General features: G+C 41.2%; 1 protein-coding gene and 1 pseudogene across 2 annotated transcripts in view; both read right to left on the reverse strand.

The window, feature by feature from the left end:
- The window catches only part of ADAMTS9 (ADAM metallopeptidase with thrombospondin type 1 motif 9), a 160826-nt gene that overhangs the window by 111938 nt on the left and 35624 nt on the right, over window positions 1-13264 (reverse strand). For both annotated transcript variants that reach the window (XM_028152683.2, XM_008146269.3), the window contains 3 exons: window positions 9209-9355; window positions 7633-7774; window positions 5332-5445 (listed from right to left, as the gene is read on the reverse strand). In XM_028152683.2, the coding sequence (XP_028008484.2) occupies window positions 5332-5445; window positions 7633-7774; window positions 9209-9355 (403 nt within the window). The remainder of the gene's footprint in view (window positions 1-5331; window positions 5446-7632; window positions 7775-9208; window positions 9356-13264) is intronic.
- Window positions 11802-11977, reverse strand: LOC114233322 (U2 spliceosomal RNA; annotated as a pseudogene).

Consider the following 13264-nt stretch of genomic DNA (forward strand, 5'->3'; position numbering starts at 1 on the left):
CAGGTCTCCACGCAGAGCGAGGGTGACTTATCCACAGGGAGGGGACAGGCCTGGAGCCACAAAGACCGGGGCGTGGGGGGCGGGGTGCATATTCAGGGAAAGTGGGCAAAAAAGAGGCAGGTGAAGGTCCCAGTCTAAATGGCGGTCCCAGGAAAGACTTGGTGAACGATTATTTAAGAGTTTGTAATTAAACTGTCTATTCTGCTGCGTCTTCTCCCTCGTAAGTCACCTCTCTGAGTATCTGAGGACACGTCCCTCTCCCTGGGCTGTTTGGATGAGGCCTAAAAGGTTCTGCATCCAAAGAATCCTGGGCAACTCGGTACCCAAGGCATGTGGGCAGAGGCAGAGGTGCCCACAACACCCCTGTAGTCACTTCCCATGAGTCTCTACCCTGGTCTTGAACATTCCGGGAACACACGCACTAGAGATAAACGAGAGCGGCAGCTGTCTAGGCAGTGGTCGCCAACGGGTGGCCCGCGGACCACTGGTGGCCCGTGAGGTCCGAAAGGTTGGCGACCGCTGGTCTAGAGCGCCACTCCCCAAGGAGAATGTGACTTGAGTCACATATTTAAGCAAATCTAACAGTTCCAAGAAGCCACATTAAAACAAAAAGAAAAAGGAAATTAATTTTAATATCTCTTACTTAGCTCAAAATATCCAAAACATTATTGTTTCTATATGTATAATCAACACAAAATTATGAGTGAGTTTTTAAATCCTTTTGTCCATCTAGGTCTCAACACCTGGTGTGTCTTTCCACTTAAGCACATCTCGGTTCAGACTGACATTTCACGTGCTCACCAGCCGCACGTGGCTAGTGGCTGCCAGTCGGGACAGTGCAGGGACAGGTGCAGCAGGCACAAGTCTAGTTCCCACAAACAGCGCTGTGCCCTCCGGGGAGTCACTGAATTCTGCTTCCACAGATGAAAAACGACCCAAGTTGTCTTGGAGTGTCACAGGAGAAAGTGCATCAAAGCACCTACTACACAGCTGAGCACATAGGGACCAGACTTAAATAGAGTTAGCAAAAATAATGGCAAACATTTGCACTTAATATTTGTCAGGCCCCGTTCTAAGCATTATTAATTTACCTAACTTACATATTAACTTACTTAACTCTCACAGCACACTACAAAGGAGTACTGTTAGTTACCCCATTTCTAAAGAAAAGGAAGTGAAGGCACAAAGGGGTTGAGGCCAGACCTCAGTAAGAGGCAGAGCCTAACCATTAGACCATCTGAATCAAGATTGCAACCCCAGCTGTGACACATGCTACCTGTCTCTCCATTGTGAGCAAATGGGGCCATTCTGACATCTAAATAAAGACTGAAATTTAAAATAAAAGCAAATTAATGAAATGGTTTGGTAAATTTAAGTTGTCTACTTGATATCCATTCTCCCTTTCATCCTTGGTACAGACTCTGTATACCCCCAGATTCTTGAACAGATAAGAGTGGTCAAAGAGATGTTAGCAGGATTCATTGGGTGAGATTCTGGGAAGGTTCTTTGCCCCTTTGTTCCTTGCCCTTTGGCTTCATTCTGCCTGGAACTCAGACGTGATGGCTGGAGCTGCAGCAGCTATCTTGTGACTTTGAGGATGAAGCCCATTTGCATACGATAGTGGAGTGGAAAGTAATTAGGAGCCTGGGTCTCTGATGATTTTGTGGAGCTGCCACAACAGCTCCATAGCCTGTTTCAGTGTGGACTAGTTTTTTGTGTGTGTCAGAAAAAAAAAAAAAACCTGATGCAGTTTGCTTACACTACGATAATTGGGTCTAACCTGAACAAAATTTCTAATTAATATATAATTGAGGTCATAGCTATTGCCCAAATTCAGCTTTCGAGTCTTGGTGCTAGATACAGTTTGTAAATTCTACAAAGTAAGGAAAAAGTTCCTATGACGATTCATGGAGTTTAATAATAAGAAATTGCCTGGATATACAGTTTTTCTCCTCTTGACACTATCTTCAGTCTGTTGCTCTCTCTATTCTATAGACCAGGCGTCCTCAAACTATGGCCCGCAGGCCACATGCGGGTGTTTTTGCCGTTTTGTTTTTTTACTTCAAAATAAGATATGTGCAGTGTGCATAGGAATTTGTTCATAGTTTTTTTTTTAAACTATAGTCCAGCCCTCCAACGGTCTGAGGGACAGTGAACTGGCCCCCTGTTTAAAAAGTTTGAGGACCCCTGCATAGACGCTACTTCCATAGAAGAACAAACAATAAACTTCAGAGCAAAATGAGGACACAGGTGTTGCTTTGCCAGAGTGCTACCATTCAGCACTGCACGCAAATGCCCTAACATGGCCCCTTTAAAAAAGGAAGCTTCTAATTGAAAACTGGTCTACAAATGAAACATGTCTTACTGATATGACCATGGACAAGTATTCAAAGGACAGGAAGAGCCTCAGAGGATCAGGGGACTGCCTCAGGTGACAGAGGCTGGAAATCATGGCTGTTTGGCAAATATGTACCAAGATAGTCTATTTTTCCAGGCAAAGCTGACAAACAATAATTACATATAGGAATAGCCCTTACATCATAACAAATCATTAAGTGGCTAGTAGAACCCCAGCCAAAATATAGTCAGCCTTTCCTAAAAGTGTCCAGAACCATTTAAATGATATTCTACCTAAATAATCTCCAAGTTGCTTAAAAATATATATAAAAGAGGTTGGAAAAGGGACTTGGGGATCAATTTTGTGCCAAGGAGGCTTAAAACAAAATTTCAAGCCTGAGATTCACAAACAGGGTTTAAATAAAAATGTTAATGGTCTTAACAAGAGAATGGGGAAAATAAAGAGACAGAGACGTTCATCAAAATAACATTTGTCAGCAGCCTGGGAGAGCTCCCTGAAGTGGGAGCAGGGCGGGAAGAAAAGAAAGGAAAAAAATGAACCCCTCAGCCAAGGGAGGCAGAATTTGCTAGAGGAAAGTGTATGGTTTTACTGCCAATTCTATAAAAACAAAATGAAGAACACACAGAATTTCTATGCCAACATCTCTGGCATTTGTAAAATGCATAAATACTCTTCGGGGGAATAAACACACATATACCCAGTTCTCTAGTAAAAGCTACTAGACTCGAACACTTTCCCCCACTTTCCTAAAACACAACTAGAAGGTCCCCATCATTTTCTCACAGTTGCTGCTCAGAACGTGTTCTGAATCTGCCCTTGGAATGCCCTGAAGTCCCCCACTCTTGCTGAACACAAGCATACATCGAAAAAGCCTTCCGAAGGATCTCCCACATTTCCCATCCCTCAGGCATCAGATTACCCTGCAACCCTTATCAACTGCGTCTGCTACAAAAACAGAAGCTTGGAAAAAGACACAACAGACGTCCTCCAAAGTTCTGTGTTCCAGGACTGAGTGGGTACCATGTTACTATATGGCGCTTGGCAGCTTGTTCATGACAACTTACTAGATATACTTCACTGAGAATCCTTCTTTGTTAGAGTTTCTTAAAGCAACAGCATGTGTCAGAAATAGACATTTGGGTGGGTATATCAGATGGACTAAGAACCACAACACAATGCTAGTGATTTTTCCGAGATTAAACAGGTTCAATTTAAGTAATGTAGTTGACTAGCTCTAAATCAAGCCAACTCACCAAGTCATCAACAGGGTATCATGTCTTCTGGCATCTCCCACCAACTGGTGGCAGCAGTCAAGGCCACTGTGTTTAGGACTCTGAGGCCTCTTCAGTTCGTAACGATGAGTGAATTCCTACTGCTGCCATAAAAACCCAAGAACCGTATTCCCACTCAAAGCTATGACCCTCTGGCCAACAACACGTTGAGTTAAATGTCCCACAAAAAGTGAAAGATTCGCTTTGACCAAGAAGATATATTTCTTTTTAAGCTAATGAAAGGTACAAAGGTAGCTGTACCTATGTCTGCATGTAGTTTTGGTGAGTTTGTCATTGGGGAAAGGTGTATACTTAATTGGTGAAGTCCTAGCCTTCAAGAAGTGATAAGTTGAACTGGTTTAGTCATCAAGACAAGTAAAAAATCATTTTCATTGTACTTTTGTATTGAACTTGATGTTTTTCAAAGAACGTTCATGCCCTCCAGCTCATGTAACTATTACCGCCTGAGAGATGAGCGAAGAAACCACTAGTCCTCCTGTTTGACCAATAACTCAAGCTAAGTTACGACCCCTTCAGACCAAACAAAGGCGGGGGTTCCGGAGGGCAGGGGCTCAGGTGTCGGGGACTCTGCCCTGAATGAACTGGGAGATCTTGGGCAAGCCGCTTCTTTTTCTGTTCCCCATCTATGAGATTGGGGAAAAGAGAATTCCGTTCTGTCATCTCTTTAGGACCCCTTCCATGGAAACTGGTGCTATTGATTCTATAAGGAAAAGTGGAGGAAAAAATGTGAGATGAGAATAAAATACTAAAAGTGAGCAAAGTAGACAATGGGAAGAAGAGAGAAGACGGGAAAAATATATGTAAGAAAGACAAAGGACTCAGAATATAACTCAGGAGTTGCATCAATGCTGAATGAAATCCATTTTCCATATGGATTAAAAAAATCAGGGTTTATATGGATTAGAAAGCACTTTCTAACCAAATTTTTGGGTGATGATGATATCACTAATATACCATATTTTCCGGCGTATAAGACGACTGGGCATATAGAAGATTTTCCTGGGTTAAAAAGTCGTCTTATATGCCGGAAAATACGGTAGTTCCTTTTTTTTTTTTTTTAGATGGCTACCAGGTGAAGCAGGTTGCATTAGTCATGCTCCTAGGTGCATGGGATGTTGTTATCATCGGGCTATGCAAGTAGCAGTTTTGTGTGGTTACTAACAAGTGGGAACCAGCTGAGAATTTGCACTTGGATATATCCCAGGTGACATCATCACTTCTTAAAGGGACAACGGTTGGGAAAAGCCTGGCATCCCAGTAGCGACCACAGTAAGTTTACTGTATTTCTGCATTTCTTTGGTTTTTAAGATGCTTCAGCATAGATGAATAGAATTCCATTGCCACCTCCAAAAGAGACAGAAAGAAGAAAAAGAAAGATGACCTCACATTAAATGTACCTATACATTAAAAAGCACACGGGGTTTCAGAAATGTTAAAATGAGAAAAAGTATGTCTTAAAATGCAGGCAATAGTGATAGCCATGTCCATTGGATCAATATTAAACAACAATTTTAAGTTTTCACCATCTTCAATAGTAAAATAGAACCTCTCACCTCAAAAAAAAGTACTCTGCATGCTAAAACACGCTGCACTAACAGCAAGCAGCGGTGACTGGCCCTGCAGCTAAAACCTGGCCCCTTTCTGCCCCAAGACAGAAGGCAGGGCTGGGGCACTACTTGCCTTTCCAGGCTCGCACTCGGTGCCATCGGCCCAGGGCGTGTGCTGAGTCTGGCAGCCTTTGCTGTTTGCATCCGCTCCGTCCACGTTACTGCACCAGAGTCGTCGGCACTGCATCTGCTCATTCCAGCGACAAGCAATCAGAGACAACATGATTAGATGATGGCAAACAAGGACCGAATTACTTTCAGTTCATGTTTTGCCAATGACACAGTATCAGTTGAAAAGGGGTTTTATTTCTTGGTATGATAAGTGATCAAATATTCCGAGGGACACAGAGGCCAGCTCCTGAGACACACGTCTATGGCTGGCAGGACGTGAGATGGTGTGAAAAAGGGGTGTCCATGCATCCAGTGAGACTGGAGATCCATTGGAGCCGTGTTGGGATTAGCTTCGATTTCAGTTTAGGTTTGGCCTGACCACAAAACTAATGCTTTCTTCCAGTAGGCTACATAATTCCAATCATCGGATGACTCCTTTCTAGGGTGTCAGGAATTATCAGAGGGAAAAAGGGACAAACTATTGTGAACATTTCAGACTTACAAAAAGTGCAAATAGCCACATAATGCACAGCCATGGACCCACCACCCAACAAAAGAAAGAAAACCTCACAGGCCCAGCTGAAGGGCTGGTACATCCCTCCTCCGTCCCAATCCCTTCCCCTCCTCCCAGAGATGACCACTGTCCTGAGTGGTGGCCATCATTTCTTCACTCCCGTTGCTTTGACCACAAATGTATATTATACATTTCAACTTGAAACAAACAATAGCATTCAGCATTTCAGGATATGCTCATCGGCCTTGCAACCTGCTTTCCCCCTCGACACACACACATTATGTTTTAGATTTACACAAGTTGATATATTTGGCTCTATTTCGGGGCACACATTTTAAAGACCTTTTTCCTGATTATTACACTAAACCATGCTCATAATAGAGACATTTAGAAAGTACTAAAATTTTATTTTATTTTATATTAATCCTCACCTGAAGAGAGAGAAACATTAATGTGAGAGAGACACATTGATTGGTTGCCTCCCACACACACCCCAACTGGGGCTGGAGATTGAACCTGTAACCCAGGTACATGCCCTCGACCAAGATTGAACCCAAGACTCTTTGCTGCATGGGACGATGTTCTGACCACTTAGCAACACCACCGAGGGCTAATAATTTATTTATTAAAAAATAGAAGAGCCTCAAACTACTCAGTCTTTCCTATAGTTTTTTGCCTTTTACAGTTGAGAAAATACTCTACAAAATAATTATTTATCCTGTTATTTTAACTTAAGAGATATGTCAGGATCATGTTTCCAAGTGTAGTTAATTTTTTAAAAATATATTTTTATTGATTTTTTACAGAGAGAAAGGGAAAAGGATAGAGAGTTAGAAACATTGATCGGATGCCTCCTGCACACCTCCTACTGGGGATGTGCCCACAATCAAGGTACATGCACTTGACTGGAATCAAACCTGGGACCTTTTAGTCCATAGGCCGACACTCTATCCACTGAGCCAAACTGGTTAGGGCTCAAGTGTAGTTAATTTTTAATTGTTGTATAGTATTGCACTAACTAGAGACACCATAATAGGCTGAACATTTCTATTATTGGGCATTTGGATTACTCCTAAAGTTTACTATCATGAATAACACAGAAATGAATATAATCATGGATAGATTTTACTCAAAATATTTTATTATGTATTTCCATGGAATCACTGTACTTCCCAATTCACCATGCTATTTCTAAAATTTCTCCCAGCAAAACAAACACATATACCCAGTGAGAAAGAATAGGGTACCCCAAAGGAGCACAGTTCAGCTCCTCTGAAATCTGAGAGCCACTGGATCATATCATTGGTCCACATGTCCACAACACCTACATCAAAATGCCACACACCCACCAGCTGAGCTACCACCAGAAATGATTTAGCTTTGATGCGCTAAAACAGGGAAACAGGTGTGTCTCATGAATTGTACTGAATCTAGAAGAATTCCTATAATAAAGGTCAACTAGACAGGTCAATGGGCATGAGAAGAGACAAGGAGAGAAAAGGCTGAGCTTGGCCATCACCAGCTCTGTACCCTGTCCTCAGTGCGCATCTCCCTGTTGGAATGAGAAAGTGCGGGGAAAGCGCCATCTAGCAGTGAGCACTGTGACTACTTACCACCATCATCATTTCTACTACCATTAAAAGTCAATGGACCATTCTCAACTTTTCCATGGGCGGTTTATATTCGGGTGAAAATCTAATGGAAAACTACGAATACAAAGAAGTCCAGAATCAACCCCCACACACTTACCATATATGGGCACACCTGATAACCTTGTCCAAAAATCAATTCACATTGTTTATTCACGTTGTAAAGGAGGCCTGGCAGTTGGGAAGGCAAACTGTAGGCTCTGTATCCTGGTTCGTTAAGCAAACACTCGCCGTAACCAGTGCTATGGAAAGCAAAAATACAGATGGTGAGTGTGGTGGGTGACTCATGGCTTGTCAACACCTCTAGTTGAAAGGGAAGGCCATCTGCCATTGTAATGCTAGATTGGACAGTTCCTTTTTTTTTAATTTTAAAAATATATTTTTATTGATGTCAGAGAGGAAGGGAAGGAGAGAGAGATAGAAACATCAATGATGAAAGAGAATCATTGATGCGCTGCCTCCTGCACGCCCCACACTGAGGATTGAGCCTGCAACCCTGGCATGTGCCCTTGACTGGAATCCAACCCAGGACCCTTCAGTCCACAGGTTGCCGCTCTATCCACTGAGCCAAACCAGCTAGGGCAGGACAGTTCCTTTCTTATATCTGTTTTATTCTTTTCACCCAGGGTTAAATCTAGAAGCTGAAGTTATATAATTTGGTGTATACTTGTTTGTACTCTGATTGGCTATGTATACAACCCAGCTGGTAGGAAATATGTATCTGTTACAGCATTGATCACATTTTAGGGCAATTATCTTTTTGTTATAATCTTTTCCAAAAGACTGTAAGCTTCTTAGGGGCAAAGATAGTGTCTTTTTCATCTTCCATAACAACAGATATTTAGTAAATGTCCGTTGAATAGATGAGTGAGTTAATCAACAACTATCTCGAGAAACACCTTAGGCCACCTGACTAAAGAGGAAAACCAGCAGCCCTCCAGTCCTTTTGACTTTTCTACAAACACTTCTGGAAAATTCACACCCAGTGAGTTCTGACTAATAAAGCCCTCTCTTTCCTGTGGTTGCAGAAATATACACCCAGTGACCTCCGGACAATCACTTAACCTTTCGTACTTCTGGGAGAGAAAAGCAATAAATCCGTGACACAGGGATACTGTACAATGTAATTGGATCTTTGAGCAGCCTGGCAGGAAGCTCAAAAAACAAAACAAGAAAAGAGAGGACAGAGAAAGAGAGAGAGAGAGACAGAGGGAGAGAGAAATGTCTTCCATTCAACAACAGGAAGGTGTGCTGCAATTTTCATCCACCCAGATAACTTCTTTGGGATTGCCTCACGATCCTACCCCTCTCCAAGCCAAAATGACCAAGTTAAAGCCCATAAATATTTGTGGACTTTCTTCATCATATAATCACATTCATGGTCCCTCCCCTAAGATCAGAACAGATTGCCTATCTTTACCAGGAATAAAGCAACATTTACACATTCTCTGTAAGGTCCAATTTTCTTTTTAGCTCAGTCTGTAATCTTCTGAACTCGGGCAAGGACATGAACTGCACAGATGGCAGAGAGTATTTTTTTTCCCTCCTCCAAGGAATGTCAACAAAAAAACAACTCGAAAAAAAATGCTTAGCTCTACATTTTCTTTCCCACAATTAGATTACTACACGAAGGCCAGATACCAGAAGTCTGTGCTACAAGAAAATTCAAGTCTTACTCTAAAAATTCAGTGATGTATTTTCGACTACACTTTGACCACATCCAGGGATTGGTGTAAAAGTTCAATGTTGGAGCCATGACATGCTGGGGACTCTTGACTCCGTCTTCTTTGCACTTATTGCTGTCGTCATGAGGCATATTAAACCTAAGGCCAACGAGACAAGGATGAGGATGTCAATAAATACCAAGGGATCGAGCTGTTATCATTGATTTCAAGAATGCACCTGTCCAAAAACATTTTTATTAACTGATAGGAAGCATTTGTCATTCCAGAAACATCAGTTGTATGATCAACATACCATTGATAACTACCCACTAGCCATCAAGCTCAGAGGGCTGTCCTGTCTGCATGACTTTCCCCAATCACAAGTTTGATTCATATGAATAATTTAGCATTTAGGGAGGAATTTACTTCACTAGTTCATCTTGAAATATGGAAATCAGTGAGTCAGAAGTGTGTAGACTTGCTTCATATAAAAGTAAAAGCTGGGATAAAAGTCTCTGAGGTCCAGTCCATTGATTTTTTGTATGTTTGGTATTCTTTTTCTTTCAAAAATTTGGGTCCCATGCTCGGCTGGTATGGCTCAGTGGTTGAGTGTAGACCTATGAACCAGGAGGTCATGGTTTGATTCCCGGTCAGGTCACATGCCTGGGTTGTGGGCTCGATCCCCAGTGTGGGGCATGCAGGAGGCAGCTGATCAATGATTCTCTCTCATCATTGATGTTTCTAACTCTCTTTCGCTCTCCCTTCTTCTCTGATATCCATAAATATATATTAAAAAATATTTGGGTACCACAATAATTACCAGATGGAATAATTGCCTAATGGAAATTGTGAGATGGGAAAAACTCGAACTGTCTTGTTTGAACTTAAAAGGAGTTCTTAATGCTTACAAGTTCATTTTCTTAAAAGAATGACTGCCCAGGTTTCTAGTTTGCAGCTGCATAGTCAGTAATACTATCTGTACCACCAAAGCCAACCCAAGCCAAGCATCCAAACCTACTTTAACTGTTGGGTTCTCTGCTGGTGTTTACTCCCCACCCCCCTCCAGACTTTGACAAAATCCAGTCTATTTCATCACGTAATCAGAAAACTTTTTTTCATTCAAATATCAGGCACATTTGCTCAAAGCAGGGGCGAGGCAATAATGCATATTCATTCATTAAGCACTTACTAACCAATAATAACCAAAACTTTTTTTTGCATTCACCACATACAGGACAGTGTGTTAAATGTGTTAGATGCTTTTTTTTTTCCACTTAATTACCTATTTGACCCAATGAATAATACAATTACTATCTATGTTTTACAGGTAAGGAAACTGAGTTGTAGAGGTTTAATTACTTGATTGAGATACTAAGGCTACTAAGATGGGGGAACTGGGATTGGAATCTACTTTGGTCTGGTTCTAAAACCTCTTGTTTTGGAGTATATATAAACTATAGTCCCTCCTGTTAGATGAGTTGTGATGTTTTGTCATGAATATTGTGGAAAGATTTCTATATCCAGAAGACACTGAATTACCTCCCCACCTTCCTCTTCCACTCTGTGTCTATGGACATTCCTGTGCGAGCGGGGAGGGACGTTTTGTGAAGCATCCCCAGATACACTCAAAAATATAAGAGCAATTGCTCCCCTACCCCCCACCTCAATAGCTGTTGGGATTTTTATTATCAGAGAGTACCCACTGAAACACCTTAACATGTAATTGTTAAAAGGTTCAGTAGAAAATCTGCAATTTTCACTTTCATTCACTGTGAGTAAACCTAACTACACGAGATCATAAATGCCATATGATCTCACTTATATGTGGAATCTAATAAAGCATCAAAACAAAAAGCATTCATTAAAGGTTTAGGAATATACTTTTTGTTTAACTAATAACTCACATCATCCACCAAGTATTTCATATTTCACTTTCTGATGCTCTTGAGATGGGGTCTATATGTATTGTGCCCACCTCACAGGAAGGGAAACAGCATACATTTTCAAGTCAAGCAGAATGTGGAACAATTCAGTCCAGAACTTGGTATCTGGCTCCCAACTGACCTCTGCCTGAAAGCAGGTACCCCAGCTTAGTACTGCCAGGTCAAGCCCAGAGAAACAACAACCCCTGCCTGTGCGCCTGGTGAGGACTAACGGACATTATGGAAATGGAAGCCCCTCTAACAATGCCGCCGACTTGGGTTTTGTGTAGGGAAGGTATTTGTTAACTACGCATTGAATTTTCTCAACAGCTGAAAATAATTTAGTTTTTGCTACTCAAAATTCTCACTTTCCTCAAAATGTCAACATTATACACAGTCTAAAAGAAGTTTATAAGCTCTTGTTGGAAATAAATTAATAATATTTCTTCAAATGGTACACTTTTCTTAGCCATATGTTGGGGAGAAATGTTAGTCTGCTAATGGAAATTTTCCGCCTTTGAATGCTTTCCTATCTGTAACTTATCCTCTTGCCCTGTTGAAATGCCACCTATTCTTCACAGTTAAATCTACCCTTCTACTTAAAGTTCCAAAGAAATGTTCTACATTTTATGTAAAATAAACAAATATCCCTAAAAGATTCTGTTACAATAGGTTCGGGAAAACTGAGTTAAACAAAATCAACAGTTTACTATAGAACTTGTCAGAGTCTTTATTTTATACCATTTAGCCTTATGACTCCAACCAGGGATAGACTAGAAAAACATTTTTTTAAAAATCACATGACTGCTAAACTTAACAGATACTACACTTGATCTTAGCCACAAGGCTGAGGAGTGACCTGGAGAGTATGTGAAATACGCCATTCAGAGAAAGACGAATGCCATATGATCTCATTTACATGTGGAATCTAACGAACAAAATAAACAAAATAGAAACAGACTCATAGATACAGAGAACAAACAGACTGACAGCTGTCAGAGGGGGGGCGGGGATGGGAGACTAGGTGAAAAAGGTAAAGGGGTTAAGCAAAAAACAACAACCACAACTCATAGACACAGACAATAGCATGGTGATTACCAGAGGGAAAGAAGCATGTGGGGGAGGTAGAAGAGGGTACAGAGGAGATATGGTGATGGAAGGAGACTGGACTTTGGGTGGTGAACACACAGTACAAGATACAGGTGATGTATTGTGGAATTGTACACTTAAAACCTACATAATTTATTTATTTTTTAATATATTTTATTGATTTTTTACAGAGAGGAAGGGAGAGGGATAGAGAGATAGAAACATCCATGAGAGAGAAACATCAATCAGCTGTCTCCTGCACACCCCCTACTAGTGATGTGCCTGCAACCAAGGTACATGCCCTTGACTGGAACCAAACCTGGGACCCTTCAGTCTGCAGGCCAACATTCCATCCACTGAGCCAAACTGGTTAGGGCAAAACCTATATAATTTATTAACCAATGTCACCCAAATAAATTCAGTAAAAAAAATTATTTTTAAATCACTTTTACAAAACGCATCTTTCTCCCTCTATCTCTCAGTAATAGCATGGATGGACCTAGAGGGTATTATGCTAAGTGAAATAAGTGCAACAGAGAAAGACTTCACTTATATGTGGAATCTAATGAACAAATAAACACACAAACAAAATAGAAAAAGACATAGGTACAGAGAACAGACTGACAACTGTCAGAGGGGAAGGGGTGGGGGCTGGGTGAAAAGGTGAAGGGATTAAGAAGTACCGATTGGTAGTTATAGAACAGTCACAGGGATGTAAAGTTCGGCATAGGGAATAGAGTCACTAATATCATGATAACTAGTGTGTGATAAGTAGTCTGGGGCCAGGTGGGCACTTGAAGTGGCAGGGAGACCACTCTGGAAAGTACACACTTTCTAACCTCTTTGCTGTACACTTGAAGCTAATATAGCATAACCCTGAATGTCAACTGTAATTGAAAAATAAAAAATATCACGACTACAAAACTCCTTTTGCTTTCACCGACCATTCTTTTGGAAACGGTGTTCAAATCCCTGTGCTTTGGGGAACACTGGTGGGGTCAGTAGTTGTCAAACTGAGTTCCAAGAAATCCTTGAGTTTCGTGACAGCATTTGAGAA

This window comes from Eptesicus fuscus, chromosome 18, assembly GCF_027574615.1.
Source record: "Eptesicus fuscus isolate TK198812 chromosome 18, DD_ASM_mEF_20220401, whole genome shotgun sequence".
Classification (NCBI taxonomy): domain Eukaryota; kingdom Metazoa; phylum Chordata; class Mammalia; order Chiroptera; family Vespertilionidae; genus Eptesicus; species Eptesicus fuscus.